General features: G+C 44.2%; 1 protein-coding gene across 3 annotated transcripts in view; it reads right to left on the reverse strand.

Moving 5' to 3' along the window:
* Positions 1-20,056, reverse strand: part of IDE (insulin degrading enzyme) — a 441,269-nt gene that overhangs the window by 368,419 nt on the left and 52,794 nt on the right. For all 3 annotated transcript variants that reach the window (XM_030203006.1, XM_030203005.1, XM_030203004.1), the window contains exons 3-5: positions 13,021-13,228; positions 2,753-2,922; positions 1,575-1,697 (exon numbers count right to left, since the gene is read on the reverse strand). In XM_030203006.1, the coding sequence (XP_030058866.1) occupies positions 1,575-1,697; positions 2,753-2,922; positions 13,021-13,228 (501 nt within the window). The remainder of the gene's footprint in view (positions 1-1,574; positions 1,698-2,752; positions 2,923-13,020; positions 13,229-20,056) is intronic.

Consider the following 20,056-nt stretch of genomic DNA (forward strand, 5'->3'; position numbering starts at 1 on the left):
GTAAAAGTATGGAGAAGGTAGTGATTAAGCAACTTTATTGACGCTATAAATGTATTACATCCACAAAAGTCAGATTTTTGGGCACGGCATAATATGGAAACCATTCTAGCAGCTACGCTCACCAAGATATATAGCACTTTGGATAGTGTACAGATAGTGCTAGCAGTATCCTTGGACTTAGCATCAGCTTTTATCCTAGTTGATCATAGTTTGCTTTATCAGTATTTATAATTGAGAGGAATAAGTAGTACAGTTTTGGAAGTTTCTCTCACTTCTGTCCGATTACACTTTTGAAGTTGTGACTCATGCTACAATGTCTAAATCATATTCCTTAGACTGTGGTGTTCTGTAGGGATCAGACTCACCACCTACCCTGTTTAATATATTCTTCAGTTCTCTGATTACTATTATCCAAGATTTTGGGATAAGTGTTTATTATTATGCAGATGATATTTTACTGCTAGCAAAGTTTCAAGTGGATCTCTAGATCTAATTTGCAGAAGTGTTTAGAAGGCTTTAAAGTCACCATTTATTGCAAAAATGACTGCCTGCTGGATCACAGGTCATATAGATTGTCCTACGTTAGTTCCTATTTACTAGATAAACCACTGATACTTCTAGATTTCTGTAAATATTCTGATTGACTATCAGTTACAGTATGGGGAACAAATATCTAATGTAAATTAAAAAAAAAAAAAAAGATTCTTACAAATTGCATCAACTACATTCAGAGAAATATGTTCTTGATGAAACAGCATTATATACATTGATTCATATGCTTTTGAAATCATGTATTGATTATGGAAAGTGATATATGCTGGTACATCCTCATCAAATTTGAAAATGGCTGCAGATACTACAGAATGCCATGATACAGCTTCTGGGTAAATACGATTGTGTTACTCCCTTATTTATAAAAGTTATCATTGACTTCCTGTCCATTATAGGATACTGGACATAAAGCGTACTATAAGAATGTCCCTTTATATCTTGTCTCCATGATTATCCCATATGTATCCAAGTAAGATGTTGAAATCCTTGACTGATCAACAGATCATAATATGGTCATTTCACCTCTTGCTAAACCCAGGTATGAACCTACCTGTGAAAGTGTTTTGTTTTTTAATGAGGATCCACTTATAGAATACAGTAGACTCCCTGAGACTATTTGAGCTGAAGGATCTTTGATAAAATTTAAGACAATGTTTCTCCAGGTATTTGGCATATAGGGTGCAGGAGTGAGAGGAGTTGAAGATTATCTGTAAAGTTTCATTTCTTTTTACAGTGGAATGGTTTGCAGAATATCTTTTGAATGACTTGGATCTGTCCTATTTTAAATGATGTTCATTTCTTTTATAGTGTATTTTATCTTATTCTGTAAACCATTGTCATCTGTTGAAGTTAGGCAGTACATGTACATTTTAATAAACAAACAAAAAAAAATCTTGCATTTCTTCTTAATTTGAGCAGAACCAGGAGTTGCCCACTGCAATTTAACAGTCAAGAAGCTGATAACAGAACTATAAAACCCAACTGACAGATAAAAATACTTTGCAAGATTCATGAAATCTTACCTCGTCCCAAGACGCAGACAGACATCAAATTAGAAGAATAATAAGTTGAATGGAACTTAAGAAGCTCTTGTCTTACATCAATACCTTCTTTTGTTGGTCTAGTTTCCAAAGTTAATTTGTTACCTAGATTATAAAATACTATTGTCAGATAACTAATAAACATGTTTCTCAATACAATAAATCAGACAGCTTACAAAGCCATACTTTACTAAAATATTTTATTGGCATAGTATTAGCTTAATAGTGAAATAAACTGTACTTGTCTATATTTGGTAAACAGTGCTGAAGTGCTATTGCTTCTGTTTCCGATATTACTCCTGGGGAATTCCGTGCTACTGCGCAAGGCACAATTTGCACAGAATTCCTCACCTCCGCAAACTGGGCAAAATTCTGTGCAGTCTGCCTTTGCAGTCGGAAAGTGACACCTACACTCCCTACACACTCACTGATCCAACGCATAGGAGGAGAAGCTGCAAAGTCGCAGGTCAGACTGCTTCCTCCTCTGCTGTGGCAGTTCCTTTAAGACACGTGGATCAAAGGAACAGTCAGGCCCGTGACTGCAGGGGAGCAGAAAGCAGCCTAATGTGCGGCTCTGCAGCTTCTCTTCATTTTGGGTATGGAAAAATATAGATGTAGGGTGGGAGATGGGAGGGGGGAGCTGGAAAAAAAAGGTTAATGTGGTATTGGATAGGAGGATTCTGCAGAAAGAAAAATTACACATAAAGTCTGCAATATTTTGCAGAATTTTCAAACTTTTTTTGCGCACACAGTTAACACACACAAATTTCCTACCTTTGCAATTTTAAAAACCGTATTTTCCTGAATGTGGAATTCTACCACTTTACTTTGAGCATGTGAACATGAAATAGGGTTAAATGGACAAGACATCCCTGTAGTACTTCACTTTAAAGAAAAATTAAGAAAATAAGTGCACCAATATACTACAATGGGAGTAACTATTTTGGTTAGTGCCAAAGAGAGTCAAAACTGAGATTTGTTTTACTAAATATTATGAACTGATTCACTAAGGTTTTATTCTATTCTGTGTCAATGGGGGAAAAAATTATTGAATCAGTCCTGAAATGGACTGAACATAAAACCACTTCTATTATCCAAGTCAGAATACCAAAACACGCATACAATACCAAAAGAAAGATTTAGCTCAAATATTGACTAACCTGTTCCAAATTTACTGAATGGATGGTTGGGGTTTCCTGTAGCTTTCTCTAGCTGAAACAATCTCCACGCATCATTCATCAGGTTCTTCTCATGCTCAGAATCAACAGCATTTACCTCTCTTTCTTTACAGCTTTCATCAAATAAAGGGCACAGGAAAAACTGGGCAAACCTTAAAAAAAAGAGTTATACATTTAATTTGTACACTCACTAACTAGTCTTTGCCAGTGCTGCCTGGCACACTGTAGAGGTTATATTGTTTGCACTTTAGCTACCTGCAAAGAACATCCCATATTTCACTACAATACAAAACATGCTGACAATACCAGGTCTTTGCTATGGATACCAAGATACAGTGATGATTTTCTACCAAGTCAGGCCAGTTTCCTAATTGGGTTAGTTTTTTGTGATGAATACAGGGGATATCAAGGAAAAGTAGTCCTCTGGATCAAGCCCCCTCAGTTTGGGTGTTTGTTTTGTTTTTTGTTACATTTGTACCCTGCGCTTTCCCACTCATGGCAGGCTCAATGCGGCTTACATATACAGGTACTTATTTGTACCTGGGGCAATGGAGGGTTAAGTGACTTGCCCAGAGTCACAAGGCGCTGCCTGTGCCTGAAGTGGGAATCTAACTCAGTTCCCCAGGACCAGAGTCCACCACCCTAACCACTAGGCCACTCCTTGTCAATAAAGTATGGGTTGCTCGCTTTGTTGTGCATTATGGTATATAAGAGTTTGCACGAAGGGTACTTGAGTTCTATGATTATCTTATATTCTCTGAGTAGGGTCTGCTATGTGGGCCTACTTGTGGCTCCTTCCTCTTCAAGGGCTCGCCTGGTCTCAACTAGGGAGTGAGCCTCTTTTTGGTTCCAGCTGATATCTATGAAAAACAATTAAGGTATTTAAGGTAAGGTTGAAAAACAATTTTTTTAGAATAGCGTTTGAATTGTAGCCTGGGACTCTGGGAATGCTCTCCAGCTCCCTGTAGAGAATTTTGAGTGTGTGACCTTGTATGTGTAATCTGAGCTGTACTGTTTGAATTTAAGTTCTTTTTCTAAGTTTTGATGTTTTTGTAAACCGCCACTGTTCACAAGGAGGCCATCTAGGCTATCAAGAACATCAACCCGTCCTGTCGGAAAATGCGAATGACTAATGATTCATTCTCTTCCGATGGGAAAAGCTCTCCTTTCCAGGAGGCAAATCACTCTTCATCCCTAACCTCCCTATCTTCTTCTTTGAAGAGGCAGAAATGGGACACTAAACGCCTTTGAGCAATCCAGAAAACCTGGACTACTTGGGCATCTTAACTCCTGCAGCCGAGGGCTCCTTTTCTCTCCACACCTCACTGTGGCCCAAGGCTGAGCCAACCCTAGCTGGAAAGGCAATTTTCAAGTTTAAAATAAAATTTGCTATACCGGCCAATTAAACTTTCTAAATGGTTTACAATATACTCTAAAACGTAGGTTCCCAAATTTTCTTGGTTCACAACACACTTGGAGGCGTATTTTCAAAGCACTTAAACTTACAAAGTTCCATAGTAACATATGGAACTTTGTTAGTCTAAGTGCTTTGAAAATGAGCCCCTTAGTGTCTAACAATTTTTTTTTGGTGCCCCCAGGACACATTTTCTTTCAGCTTTCTTCCCCCTCCTCCCTGCCACCACCACCATCATCACGTGCTGCAACATACTTCCTTTGCTGGCAGGGATGTCCAGGGTGCTGCAGCACACAGTTTGGGAACAGCTGCACTAGGCCACTCTATTTAAAACATTTGCTTGCACAGACTCCATGCTCACACATGAGCTGCTGCTGGTCACCATTATATCTAACATGCTGGAGGAGGCTCCTGTAAGTGAAACTGTAAAGGTTCACCCAGTTTTTGGATGGCCAGTGGTTGTTGGCTGCTGCTGGGTGTGGAGTTTTGGAGCCCCTGTGCTCTGCTGAGGTTGGGGTTGTCCTGGGAGCTGCAGCGACTGAGGCCACTAGGTGAAGGAGAGGTGGAGTTTTGACACCCGTAATCCTGGAAGTACTCAGGACCACAGACAGTGGAAGTGCTACACATCTGGGGAAAGCTTGGGCATGTCTAAGGTGGAAAAGAGGCCGGTAAGGTACAGAGCTGTAATGCGCCAAATCACGGGTTTAGGGTTTCTGCTCCTATCGCCCGAACCCAGAAGTTGTGGGCATGTGCGTACAGTTGGCCCGGCCTGCCAGAGGAGAATGAGGATGCTAGTTCAGGTCTGAGCTGTTAAACGAGAGCAGCGATGGCTTGGTCATGGGGACAGCTAGAGAGGTGCTTTAAAATATCCCATGGCTTCCTTGTGAATTCACTGCAGCAAAGTGCACAGTTTGGGAACTGCTGCTCTAAAACAAAATAGTAAGGAATCAGAAAGGAAGTTACAATATCAGCAACAGATTAAAAAAAATAAGATAAAGACCAAGCTAAAAAGCAGAGTATATTAAAAAGATACTTTTAAAAAACAAATTAAAAAGAAAGGGAAAATTAGGTTCTTACCTTGGTAATTTTCTTTCCTTTAGTCACAGCAGATGAATCCATTAACTGATGGGTTGTATCCGCCTACCAGCAGGTGGAGATAGAGAACACTGAAAAACCATAGTGCCTCTTAGACGGCTAGCCCCTAACTGCCTTCAGTATTTGAGATTTCCAAAGCAGAGTGAACCATAAAGGTATAGTAACACAAACTTTCCTCACAGCGAACAAACGCAACAAAGGAGGGACGATCTCAACCTCCTGTAGTAGAATATGATGTAGAAATTCTGAGAACTGCTTTCCAACTTCTCCCAATGCGATTTATATCTGCATGAAAGATCTGAACAAAAAACAAAGTCAGACAGGGAGGGATCATGGATTCATCTGCTGTGACTAAAGGAAAGAAAATTACCAAGGTAAGAACCTAATTTTCCCTTCCTTGTCATCAGCAGCCGGTAAATCCATTAATTGATGGGATGTACAAAAGCAATCCTTACTTAGGGTGAGAACAGGCCAAACCACAATACTTGAGCTCCAAAAATAGCATCCTGCTTCGCTGCAACATCCAGCCTGTAATGCCGGGCAAAAGAGAGCTGAGAAGCCCAAGTAACCGCACTACATATCTCTTGAAGAGAGAGTGCACCTGTTCCAGCCCACGAGGAAATCGCTCTCGTGGAATGCGCCTTAAACGCTTCAGGCGGAGACCGACCTGAAAGCAGATACGCAGAAAAAATGATTTCCTTGAGCCAACGGGCTATAGTGGCCTTAGACGCTGGACCTCCATGCCGAGGACCTCACAAGACAAAAAGTTGATCAGAAGTCCTTTGACATCTGAAGATACTGCAACAGCGCTCTGCAGACATCCAAAAGATTTAACTGCCCAAAGGAGTCCTGGAACTCTTCCCTAGGAAAGGAAGGAAGAAAAATAGGCTGGTTCAGCTGAAACACTGAAACCACTTTAGGCAGGAAGGAAGGCACTGTACATAGCGTCACTCCGGACTCCGAGAATTGCATGAAAGGGTCCCAACAGGACAGCGCCTGCAGTTCAGACAAGCGTCTATCCGATGTAATGGCCACCAAAGAGACTGTCTTGAGAGTCACATCCTTCTCCGAAGCTCGCTTAAGCGGCTCGAAGGGCGAACACTGGAGAGCCTTCAACACCAGCCCCAAGTTCCAGGCCGGACAGGGCAACCGGACAGGAGGAGGAAGCCGAAGCACCCCTCTGAGAAATCGGGTAATGTCCGGATGAGCAGCCAGGGACAAGCCAGCGACTTTCCCTCGATAGCATGATAATGCTGCCACTTGCACCTGCAGGGAATTGTAAGCCAGGACTTTTTCTAAGCCCTCCTGTAAAAAGTCCAGCACTGTCGAGACTGTAGCCCGCGTGGGTGTGATCACCTTTGAAACACCCCACGCCTCAAAGGTGCGCCAGATCCAATAATAAGCTGCGGAGGTGGACCGCTTGCAGGCCTGCAAGAGAGAGAGTGGAGATGACCTTGTTAGAATAGCCCTCGTCTCTCAATTGCGCCCTCTCAATAGCCAGGCCGTAAGACAAAATTGGCAGGGATCCTCTATAGACACCGGACCCTGCACCAACAGGTTCAGCACCAGGGGCAAAATGCACCGGAGCGTCCACCAACATCCGGCGGAGATCCGCATACCACGGACGCCTTGGCCAATCTGGAGCGATGAGAATCACCAGACCTCGGTGCTGACGAATCCGCAGAAGGACTCGCCCTATCAAGGGCCAAGGAGGAAACACATACAGGAGGCCCGAGGGTCAGGGTTGAGCCAGAGCATTCAACCCCGCCGAGTGAGGATCTCTCCTTCTGCTGAAAAAGCGAAGTACTTTGGCGTTTGCACTTGACATCATTAGATCCATTCCAGGAGACCCCCATTTGGCACAAATCTGAAAAAAAACTTCTGCCAGTTCTCATTCCGCTGGGTCGATTTGGTGCCTGCTGAGAAAATCAGCTTGCACGCTGCTCTGACCTGCTATGTGGGCAGCTGACAGAAGCTGCAGGTGTAGTTTGGCCCAGTGGCAAATCTGAGCGGCCTCCGCGGCCAGGGCCCTACACTGAGTGCCTCATCGACCCCAGTAGCTGGACAAAGTCAAGCTTGAAGGCGAGGAATCCGCAGGAGCAGACAGACCTGATTCTGAAGCTTGCACCAACCCTGAGGCCATGTCGAACCGGACCCCCAAATACTCGAGAGATTGAGAGGGGGTCAGGTGACTTTTGGGTATATTGACCGCCCAGTCTAGCGCCTGCAGGACTGACACAACTCTGGCCGTGGCAAGACGACTTTCGGTTGCTGAATCCACTCTGATGAGCCAGTCGTCAAGATAAGGGTGAACTCTGATACCCTCTCGCCTAAGACAGGCAGCTACAACCACCATTACCTTGGAAAAGGTACGGGGAGCTGTGGCTAGGCTGAAAGGCAAGGCCTGAAACTGGAAATGCTTTCCCAACACAGCAAAGCGGAGGAACCGCTGGTGTGGAGGCCAGATAGGAATGTGCAAATAAGCTTCTTTTAGGTCCAGAGACGTGAGACACTCTCCTGGCTGAACCGCCGCAATGATGGAGCACAGGGTTTCCATGCGGAAATGTCGTATTCTGAGAGCCTCGTTGACTCTTCGTAAGTCAAGGATCGGTCTGAAAGACCCACCTTTTCGAGGCACGACAAAATTAATGGAATAGCGGCCGCAGCCTCGTTCGGCAGGAGGCACCGGGATCACCGCTCTGAGGTGCAGCAAGACTTGTAAGGTCTCCTCTACCGCCGCCCGTTTTACGGCAGTGCTGCATCGGGACTCCACAAACATGTCTCTCACCGGGGCACCAAATTCTAGTCGATAACCTTCTCTGATCTGGTCCAAGACCCACTGATCTGAGGTAATCTTGGTCCACTCCTCTAGAAAGAGAGAAAGATGTCCTCCTATTGCAGGCAAGGAGGAGTGGACCGGCATCCCATCATCGTGGAGGAACTCCTGGCCTTGAACCGGCCCCTGCGGAATGTTTGTCCGAGTGAAAGGAGTTCCTTTGCTGAAAACGGGCACATTGAGAAAACCCAGCAGAGCGCCCCGGGCGATACCTGAGAGCTTCATGGAAGCGAGGTCTGGAAGAGGAGGTAAACACAGAACCCTTGGAAAAAGGCCTCGGCCTATCCTCAGGTAACCGCTGGGGTTTAGATTCCCCCAGGTCTTTCACAATCTTCTCCAAATAACAGGAGGCCCCGAAAGGGTAGCCTCATCAGCCTTTGCTTAGAATCCATGTCAGCCGCCCAATGCCGTAGCCAAAGAAGGCGGCGGGCAGACACCGCCACAGACATCTGTTTAGCCGAAGCTCTGACCAGATCATACAGGGCGTCAGCCAAAAATGACAGGGCCGACTCCATCTGCGGGGCAACCTCAGAAAGGAGGCCCGCAACTGATACAATCTCCCATGAATCCAAGTCCTCATTGCAATCTGGGGACACCTGTTCGCCTGCAGTCAATGACCCCACCATCTCTACATCACAGTCCAGGCAAAAGGGGCCAGCTACCTCACACAGTATACTGCCAGCCACCCTGCATCACTCCCAAGATCTATCCTACAAAAAGCAGTACCAATGCTTACTCTGATCAAACTACAGGCCTCCCCTCTTGCCATTGCTGTGAACAGGAAATCTCCCTGCAGCTTTTCCAAATGCTCTCACAGTGAACAAAAGCTTCCCCAAATGTTCCTGCCTTGAGCTCCTCTTCTTCCTGTCTTCTGTTTCTTTTGTTGTTGTTTTTTTTATACCAACTTTATCCAAGCAGAGGACGACGCCAGCCAAAGGGAAGCTAACAGAACCAGTATTTTCTTTTAAATGATCCAAGCTGGGAAGGGGGTGGGGGGTGAACAGTGGTAAAGCTACAGGGGTGTCTATTTCTTCACCTTGGCAGGGCACCAGGTCAGTGGTGGCACCGAGCTTTCCCAAGGCTCATATAAGGCAAAGGTGAACCCTAAGAGGTGCAGCAGGCACATAGCAGATGAACCCACAGGTCACATACCACGATTTGTGGCACAAGAAATCAGGCCAATGATACTGCTGCACCAGCCCAAACTGCAATTATTGCCTCAGGTAACAACTTGGATTGTGAGCCTTCCAGGGACAGGGAAATTGCCTAATATACCTGAATTTAAGTCGACTTCAGCTACTACTGAAAAATGTATAAGCTACATTAAAATAAATATGCTGAACATATAGAACAGTGGCAAGTTCCAGGGCTATACTATTTCTTATATTGGTGATGACATCATTTATGACATCAGTTGGTCAGACTATTTTATTTTTATTTATTAGGATTTATTTATAGCCTTTTTGAAGGAATTCACTCAAGGCAGTGCAGTAACAATAGAACAAACATGAGCAATAGACAATTACAGTAGTAAAAGTATTCAAATAACCATACAAAATATGGAATGGTATACTACTTACAATACCAACATGATACGTAATAGAACATTTTAATTGATAGTGAAGGGTAAAGCAACGATGGAACATATAGCTAGGTAGGAGAGTAAAAAGAATTAGAAAGTAAGGTGACTGAATTAAAGAAAGTTGCACACGAGGTCGGAGACGGTTAAATATTATCTCAGCTGGGGTAAGAGTGGATAAACATGTCCTGCTGCAGCATGTGCAGTCACGCCTTGTGTGTGTTAGTGAGACTAACAAGTTAGTTACTTCTTCCATTAAAGGCCTGGTTGAAGAGACAAGCTTTCACCTGCTTCCTGAAGTAGAGATAATCTTGTGTTAGGCAGAGCTTTTCAGGCAGTGAATTCCAGAGTGTGGGGGCTACTCTGGAGAAGGCTTGCGGGTATCACATCGTGTGATGTCTTTTGGAGAGGGTGTGGCTAGTGAAAGTCCTTAGGAGGACCTTAGTGTCCTTGGCGGTGTGTGGAGGATCATCCTATTCTTCAGGTACTCGGGGGGCCTTTCCCTTTCAGGGCTTTGAAGATCAGAAAAGAGTTTTAAATTTAGCTCTGCAATGTACTGGTAGCCAATGAAGTTTTTGCAAAAATGGTATGATGTGGTCACGTCGCTTGCAACCTTCTATGAGTCTTGCTGCTGCATTCTGAATCAACTGGAGCTGATGCAGGCCCTTTGTAGTCAGACAATTGTATAGTGCATTGCAGTAATCCAGTCTTGATGTTATCCTGGCATGCACAACTGGGATAAGATTTACCTTCTCGATGTGAGGAGAGAGGCGACGTAGCTGTCGCAAATAGTAGAAGCAGCTCTTTGGATTTGGGGAATCAGAATAAGTGTTGAATCTAACTGTATTCCAAGGTTCCTGACTTGTGATTTCTGGGGGAGTTCGTACTTCCCAAAAGGGATTTTGATGTCAGGTATGTATCCACTTGTGTTAGGGACTCAGAGGAGCTCAGTTTTTACTTGGGTTCAGCCCAATCTTGAATTGATATTAGACAGGTAATCAATTAATTCATGGCTGTAGATAAGTCAGGTTCAATGGGTATGAGTAGCTGCACATCATCCGCATAGATGTAGAACTGAGTGACCATTGACCGAATCAGCTCAGCTAATGGCTTGAGGTAGATACTAAACAGAATAGGTGACAGTATCAACCCTGCAGGTCAGTGTCCATGGTGGTGGCGAGTCGCTGCCAAACATTATGGATTGTTGCCTGTCCGATAGATAGGATCTGAACCAGGCAAATACTGTTCCACTGATACCTGTTTCTATCAGTCATGCTAGCATAATATCATGATCTACAGCGTCAAAAGCTGATGAGAAATCTAGTAGTACTAACATCTTGGCAAATCCCTTGTCTCGGTTTCTGTGGAGATCATCAAGTAGGGATACAAGGACCGTTTCTGTTCCACAACTGGGTCTGAATCCAGATTGACATGGATCTAGCCAGTTTTTCTTTTCTAGCCAATCATTAAGTTGAACACAGACTGTTTGTTCTATGAGTTTCCTTAGAAACGGGATGTTGGAAACTGGCCGGTAACTTTCAAGTTTGTCCTGGTCAAGGTTGTTTTTCTTTAGCAGAGGGCAAACCACTGCCCTTTTTTAATGCTGCTGGTAGTTGCCCATTAGAAAGAGAGGTGTTCATAATTTTTGTGGCGCCTTCTATGAGGCCCGTACTTGCTTGCTGCATTAGCTTTGATAGGCAGGGGTCGAGGGAAAAGGAAGTTGATCGAAGCAGGTCTCTTAGGATTTTGTCAAGTCTCTCCTCTGTCATTGGGTTAAAAGTGTCCCATCTGTCTCTGAAAGGAGGGGGCGACTTCGTGCACCCCTGGTTGCCTGGTTGGGAACTGGGTGGGACTGCCTGTAAATCCTGGCAGAGACTTTTAATTTTGTTGGCAAAGTGTGCAACAAAATCATTGCAGTTGAGTTTAGCCTGGGAAGCCTGGTTCTGTTGTAGGGGTTGCAGTAGGCTGTTTACTATTCTGAACAACTGCTTGGTTGAATTAGCAGCCTGTGCAATGCATTGAGAGTAATACTGTTTTTTGGTTGCTGTTAATTTCACAGTGAAATGTATCTTACCATTTACAAATTGGTAAAGAATGATTGTTCTTTCAATACAGCGAAGATACTTAACTGTAGCAGGTATTCTCAGAGGACAGCAGGCTGATTTTTCTCACAGATGGTCGACGTCTGCGTCGGCCCAGGAAACACCAATTTTGAAATCAAAAGTAAAAAAAGAGTTTTTGCCCAGAGTCTTTTGGTGCGTGTGTCTTGTCTTCTTTGTTGGTGAGCCCTTAGGTCCCCTAAGGCCCCGAAAGACCTCAAAGGACAGCTGTGCAACCCCGAATCTTTGTTTCAAGCATTGTTTTACGCGATAGCATCAGGAAAGAGACACAGATATTCCTTCTACAATTTGGATAGTATAAGAAATCAGCATACGGTGAGAAGACTCCTGACACAGGCTTGTATGGCCGAAACACAGCTGTGTCAAGTCCCTTTCTCCCTGCTATCCTTTGGCTAATAAAGTTTATTTTTTGATTCTCACAACCAAAGTATTGTTCCCCCCCCCCCCCTTTTTATATGATTTTTATTATATTTTTAAATATAAATTTGAAGGTTTTATATATATTTTTGTGTTTTGCTTTTTTATTTTTATTATTTTAATAAACACCATGTATGAAAGGAAATATTCTGTATATTAGTTGCATGACTGATAGTGATAAATAAATCATGAACACAAGAAGGATTTGAAAACAAGAGGACCTCTTATAAAGTGCAGTGAAAATCTGGGATTGATGCTTTTTAACGAAGGACTTTCCTGCACACTAAACCCAGATTTAATGTGGCACTTATTGGAGGGGGGGGGGGGGGGGGGATTTTTTAAAAAGTGTTTTCATGCAGTCTGTGCACTAATGTTGTCATTAGTGTGCAGCACCTGCATACAGTTAACGCAGGAGCATTTACCGCTCGTATTTAGGAGGTGCTAGGTTTTCCCGTGTTAACTGTTATCCAGTAAACGCACGCTAATCATAACACACTAGCTGGATAACTCAGGAATGCCCACTCTCCGCATAAGACACACCCCCTCCTAAAAATGCTTTTTAAATAATAGATAATGCATGGGTTAGCACACACAAACAGGCAAATTACCACAAAACGCTTTCTGAAGTAGCCTGTTAGCATGCGCTAAGCTTGCATTAAGGGCTTAATGCTCTTTAATAAACGAGCACCAAGATGAGAAAAACTGACTTATAATGGCTTTCAGTCAACATAGTGTGATGTGTAGCCAGGTACATACGAATTAACTTGTAATGTTTTGTTTTAGTTTTACCTGTCCAGTGCACCTTCTAAGTGTTCATGTGACACATCAAAGTAGTAGTTAGTGTGCTCTCCACTGGTGAAAGCATTGGAACTCCCGGCATGCTCACTGAGAAACTGGCTGTATTCATTCTCTTTCGGGTACTTTTTTGTTCCTAAAAATAGCATATGTTCGCAAAAATGGGCCAAGCCAGCAATGTTCAAAGGATCAGACAATGACCCTGGAGGGGGGAGAAAAAAAAAAGAAAGATTAATTCAGCAGTGCCTCATGTGTGTTCAGTTTTGGTTACATTTCAGTGATGTACATAGTGATCTTCTAGTCTACTAGATAAATAATTCACTCATGTTTCTGAGAGCCTGTGCTTACTCTAGCGTTAAAAACAAGACAGCAATGTCTTATAGCAGTCAGATTTGTATCTTCGTGACAGGTAATTCCTCAGCTATCTGAAGGCAAATCGTGCCCTATGGAACTACTTACTGTTTTGTCATACAAAATGCATCCTATTAAAGTTGCAAACCTGTTTGAAATCTAATTAGATGAAACATTTGAAAGAAGGACTGAATCTCTATTTAATGAGACGTCACTGAAATTACTTCTAAAACAGAAGATTAAATAATTCATCACATTTTCATTTCAGTAACATTCCATATCTTAATTTCTTAGAGGAAACCAAGCTACTTGCCTGAAACAGGTGGTTTCTGTGCATAGCAGGATTCAGGTCATCACAAGTGGAAAAAGTCATCTGATGGAGCCTGGCATGAGAAAAACCTTCTATTGCTTTAGACAACTTCTAGAAATTTTCAGTATACTGTCTGACCATACTTCCCATACTGCATCGTCACATGAGACCTCCTCTGTTGATATAGCTTGACAGAATACAGCGCCTAGAAGTTGGCAGTGAGGACATGAATCCTGCTTCCCATGGAAAAATTATGTAACTTGTTTTCCTCCGAGAGACAAGCAGATTGCAAATCCTCATAATTGGGATTCTGTAGCTACAAGTTGCCTTCAACAAAAATGGCTTAAAAGAAGAGCACTGCCAATGGAAAGACAGCAAAACTAGCAGTGGAAGTAATTCTACAAAATAGATACTAACATTTATGTGCCAATTATACCCATAATTATTTAGAATGGAATATCCTATATAATAATTCTCACCTCCAACGTTCTAATGTGCCTGGTACCGTGGCTCCCTCGGAGGTGGTCTGCTAGGCAGTTTAGAATGAACTGACATCAGTGCCCCCCCTCGGCGCAACACCCAAGCCCCTGCCCTGCAAAACTGCGAGCCAGGCAGGGAGAGGAGTAGGGAAACACGCGGAACGTGTTTCCTTACTCCTCCCCTGCCTACCAATCAGCTCTCAGTGCCCCCCCCTCGGCGCAACACCCAAGCCCCTCCACCCCGGCGCAGCACCCAAGCCCCTACCCCCCCCTCGACGCATCACCCAAGACCCTCCCCCCCGGCTCATCACCAAAGCCCCTACCCTCCCCCTCTCGGGCACATCAACTCCCTCGCCACCCGCACCGCCAATACTAATGCTGCCTGCCGGCCACGGTCACTGCTGCTTCTCCTGTGGAGCAGCAGCGGCCGGTACAAAAGAAAAAAGCCAAGAAAAGATTTTTAACCTGAAACGCGGCTCCATAGACAGCCATCTGGCATTGGCTGTCGTCACTGCAGCCGCTCCTCCTCTCCCCTCCACGTCACTGCCCCTGAAGGAAGACCCCAGAGGAGCGCAGCGACGTCAGAGGGGAGAGGAGGAGTGGCTGCAGAGATGACAGCAAATGCCAGATGGCTGTCTACGGAGCCGTGTTTCAGGTTTAAAATCTTTTTTTGGCTTTTTTCTTTTCGTACCGGCCGCTGCTGCTCAACAGGAGATGCAGCAGCGGCCGGACAGCGTTAGTATTGGCGGCTGCGGGTGGCGAGGGGGTTGATGTGCCCGGAGGGGGGGGGGGGAGGGGCGGGTCGCTGGACATGGGTGGCTGCAGGGGGGGGGGCAGGGAAGAGGGAGGTGGGGAGGGGGGGTCCTGAGACCAGATGGGTGGCTGCAGGGGAGGGCAGGGGAGACAGAAGGGCCACTGGACATGAGTGGCTACAGGGGGGGGCAAAGGGAAAGGAGAGTCGCTGGACATGGGTGGCTGCAGGGGGAGCAGGGGAGAGAGGAGGGCTGCTGCACATGCGTGGCTGCAGGGGCAGAGGAGGGTTGGTGGGGAGGGGGTCCAGGAAGGACGCTGCGGGGGGGGGGGGGGGGGGGTGTTTACCTTGCTAGTACCCGTTTCATTGCCTACCGAAACGGGCCTTTTATACTAGTTTGCATATAAATACCAAAACTCTGACTAAGTGCTGTTCTGTAAATACATACATATTCTTATTTTAAAAAGGTAGGCGTACACACAGACAGAGTTTGGGCAGAGCGGGGTGGGACACACAAAACTTAGTTACATGGATATCACCAACATTAGGGTGCAAACACTTACACCAGCTCTATGGCTGGCATAAGTGCTCATATGTACCCCAGTCATACTAGTATTCTATAAAGGAAAGTAGGCGCCTACTTTATTTTATAGAATAGGTCAGGAGTAGCAAAACAGGGCCTGAACCTCTACATTTGAAAAAACAGATGAGAAAGGAGTAGAGGATGAAACAAATGACGATCAGCTGTGGGAATCAGGTCTTCTAATCTTTATTGAAGGCACCAATGCATAAAAACCCAACACGGGCAAAGTTCCGGTGGGCGCAGCCACCTACCTCAGGGGTCTAAAACAGCTCACAGCCTGATGTGGGCTGACAAAAAATATATGTATCTGGTGCACTAAAACATAGGACTGAACCCTACTGTAAGCTCAGTAAACAGGGTTCTAAAACCTCTAGCACTATGAACGCCGTAATGAATACAGCAAACAAAAAGATCAAGCCTGCTTCGCTATAAGAGAAGGAGATGCAGTCTGCTAGCCAGGAGAATGTACACTTGGCAACAGTAGTCCCAGTTTTACTAGGATTGAAACAAGCAAAGCTGGGTATATTTTCATAAGGTACTAGTCCTCCAACTAGAAGGTCAAGGGCTCATTTGCAAACCATAGCATGCAAGCTCACAATTCTGGCCATGCAACTTACTGAAAAATGTCGTTAAGGAAACTGATTAAAATGGAAACCATGACACCATCTTAAGAATGAACTCTGCCAGCTAAAGTGTTCAAAAAATAAGGCCTTCCAGGTAAGGTACTTTAACCCACAATAATCTAGTAGCTTAGAGGGATCTTTCATCAGCAGGTCAGAACAATATTAAGGACTCAACGCAAGAGGTAGCCTGATGGAAGACTTTCACAGAAGCAAGCTCCACTTACAGTGGTGTGAAAAAGTCCTTTATCACCTGTGCGATAATGATAATCTCTGACCAGCTTTCTGCCCAAATGTAAGGTGGAAAATATTGCATATCAGATGCCATTTTATTCAGAATTCAAGTTTGCATCAGTTGTATGTGTGTTTCTGATATTTTTCAGCACCTGTAATGGTTTTTATCCTGCACACTGGTGTTCTATTAGGAGCTTCTAAATTTGATGCATTTTCAGATCGAAATAAACCAATGGCGAGAGTTTTCTGACCAATGAATATGCTTTAGTTTTTAGCCAAGTACTAAAGTTGATAAATTGTTTCAAACGATCATTTTCAGGGCCACAAAATAAAAAAAATAATAAAAAAGTAAAAATAAATTTAACAGTGTTACTCTAACACTTGAACTTGTGATATACATAACACACTTAGCATCATACTATACATGGCTCAAAAAATAGGATGGATGGCGCTAAATAAAAACTTTCAATGGTAAGTACATGCAAACTTGAATTTACAACTTACTTAATGAACTTAATATATGAATTTGGTTTCATTAATTCATACAGTAGCAGAAAGAAAAATAAACGTTTTCTGAACAGGTGATGCAGGACTTTTTCACACCACTGTAATGCAAACTAAAGGCTACACAGAAACATGGGGAAGCCACTGCTTGCCCTGGGATTGGTAGCATGGAATGTTGCTACTATTTGGGTTTCTGCCAGGTACTTGTGGCCTGGATTGGCCACTGTTGTAAATAGGATACTGGGCTAGATGGACCATTGGTCTGACCCAGTATGGGTATTCTTATGTTCCTATGGTTATGATAAGAACTAGCTGCACTAAGGTAAACCCTAAAAGAGTCGGGCTGTAAATCTGACTTGGAAAGATATAGAAGGTATTCAAGTAGTTTTTGTGTAGGAACGGAAAAGGGATCTAGGGCCTTACAATCACACCACACAGGCGTTACTCCCTTGTTGGTTTTCTTCTACCTGGAGTGGGGCTGGGTGCCTGAGAGGACTTGATTAGGCAGTCTGTTAGCTGCGTCTCTGTCCTTACTTGCGACTCTGGCTAACTCCTTTGTGCCCTGCTTCATCACATGAAATGTGTCTGGGGTCAGCTCCCCTGTCAAATGTTCTAAAATTTTGTCTGTATTGAAGCTTTATGGTGTTTTAAGCTTCAATCGCATGTCTCCAAGAAATCAAACTTACTAATGTGGAACATGCCAAGTTGAGGCAACAATGGGCAAGTGAGTGTGTGCTATTACTCCTCCTTGGGCTGGTGCAGCCATTTTAATTAAGAAGGGCTTGCCCTACAGTTCTATATTGGTCGCCAAGGATGGAGCAGACTGCTATGTTCTGGTTCAGTTTAATTTTGGGAGACACTTTTTTTTTTTTTTTAATCTTTGTGCCATTTATAGTCCCAATGGTTAGGATTCTCAATTATTTGCACAGCTGGTCCAGCTGGGACTGCACCATTGTGATGATCCCTGGCTTTGGATGGGTGATTTTAATCAAGTGCTTGATCCTTCTCTGGACAAGTCTTCTTTGGGTGTCCTGGGCAGATGAGGAGGGGGGTGAATGAAGGGGCTGCCCTCTTTCTGTAAGACCCTTAATTTAGTAAATCCCTGGCATGTGATCGACTCAAATTCCTGAGACTACACCCATTACTCCAGGTTCACCATACCTGGTCCAGGATTGATTACATTTTGGTTTCTCAGTATCTATTTTCCTCAGGCAATAACTGTGGATATCGGACCAATGGAGGTTTCAGATCATACTCCATTGTGGGTGGATCTAGGTTTGGGTCAGCGAAAACCCCTGGAGGGCTCCTGGCATTTTCCTTTGTATTTGGCACAAATATTTGATCTACACACAGGCACAATACTCCAATTTCAACTCTGCCTACAGTGACTCACCTATTTTGTTTTGGGAGATCTTCAAGGCTGTCCTTCAGGGAGATGTGATTGCTTTTATGAGTCCTAGATCTCGGAGGCTTGCCCAAGGTATCTTTTGCCTGGAGCAAGATTATAGGGTGGCCAAACAGTCATATTTGTTGCACCCCTCGCTTGTAAAGCGAGACGCCATGATGGTGTCCCTGGCTGCCTTGAACTCACTTATCCATGAGAAAACTAAAAAGAGCTTGTTTAACAACTACTAATTTCATCGATTTGTGAATAAGGCGGGAAAGCTCTTAGTGTACTTAACCAAGACTTGGACTACCAACAAATTTCCCCTTAAATTTTAGCTCCGGATGGTTTACCACCTGGAAGCCATTGCCCAGATCTTCCAAGAATATTTCTCTTATATATATTCTGTCCCCCTGCTGAACCGGGCCGACCGGTTCTAGATTACTTGGAGGATTCTGGTCCGACTCACTTGTCTCCTGCGGTGCAGGCCCACATTAGCACTCTACTACGAGCCTTAGAAATTCAAAGAGTCATTAAATCATTGTCCCAGGGAACAGCAACGGGTCCCAGTGGTTTGTCTAATGAATTCTGTAAAATCCTCTCCCCACATATCTGTGTCCCATTGATGGCCTTTTACGAGTCGGTGATAGCTCGAGGTGTGATCCCCTTACATGCCAATGAAGCCCTTGTTACTTTAATCCCGAAGCCAGGCAAGATCTTCTCAATGGTATTGGAAATTGAGGGGGAATATCAGGTTGGCTTCTTGTGGTACCGTAATTCAGATCTCAATGCCTGCAAGGCCTTGCAGTCCATAGTGCAGAGAAAAAGCAATGGAGGGAATCCACTTTTGCTGGTCAGCTTGGACGTCGAAATGGCTTTCAACTAGGTTAGTTGGCCTTATTTGTTTCAAGTTTTGCAATTTGCGGGTCTGGAGATTTGGTTTGGGCAGGTCATTCGGGCTCTGTACCATGCCACTATGGCTGCCCTGCTTCTGAATGGTGTTCGTACCTCTCTTTTCCCTGTCCAGAGAGGCATGCGTCAGGGCTGAACCCTCCCCCCCCCTTTTTTTTTTGTTGTATCCGGCATCCCTTCTGTGCAGCATTCATTGTGACCCAAAGGTGAATGGGATGGAGCCGCTGGACCTTTCTGTCAAGGCCCTTGAATTTGCAGATCTTTTACTTACCCTTATGTGTCCACAGCTGACTCTTCCATACTTAAGTGTTCTAGATGAATATAGTTTCTTATGGGGGTTTTGCTTAAATCATCAAAACTCCATGATCCTTCATATTCAGGCCTCTATTAAGTAGTCTTGGTTGGAGTACCTTTCCCCTACAATGGGCCCTGGGAACACTGAAATATTTAGGGATTTATCTTAACCCTGATCTTTCAAAACTATACTCTTTGAACATTGGGCCTCTATGCATTGCTACCCAGCGGGTCTCGCAAAGTTAGAGAGCATTCCCAGTCTCTTTAATTGGAAGAGTGGCACTACACAATGTGATTTTGGTACCAAAGTGGACATACATCTTTCAAACTTTGCCCCTTTTTTTTTTTGCAGTACAAAGATGAAAAATTTTAAGTTGATGATTTTGCCTTCTTTTCTTTGGCAGGTCAAGAGGACGCATTGCCCTCTTTCCCGCCTTATGCTGTCAGAAGTACGCAAGGGGGGGGAGGTGTTGGGCCTTCTTAACATTAAATTGTTCTCCATTGCCTGCTATATGCGTCACCTTACGGACTGGTACCAGGGGAATTACTTTTTCTCTTGTACTGAAAAATAATTTTTTTTTGTGACCCCTTCATTTTAGCTATTGGCT

This window comes from Microcaecilia unicolor, chromosome 5, assembly GCF_901765095.1.
Source record: "Microcaecilia unicolor chromosome 5, aMicUni1.1, whole genome shotgun sequence".
NCBI lineage: Eukaryota > Metazoa > Chordata > Amphibia > Gymnophiona > Siphonopidae > Microcaecilia > Microcaecilia unicolor.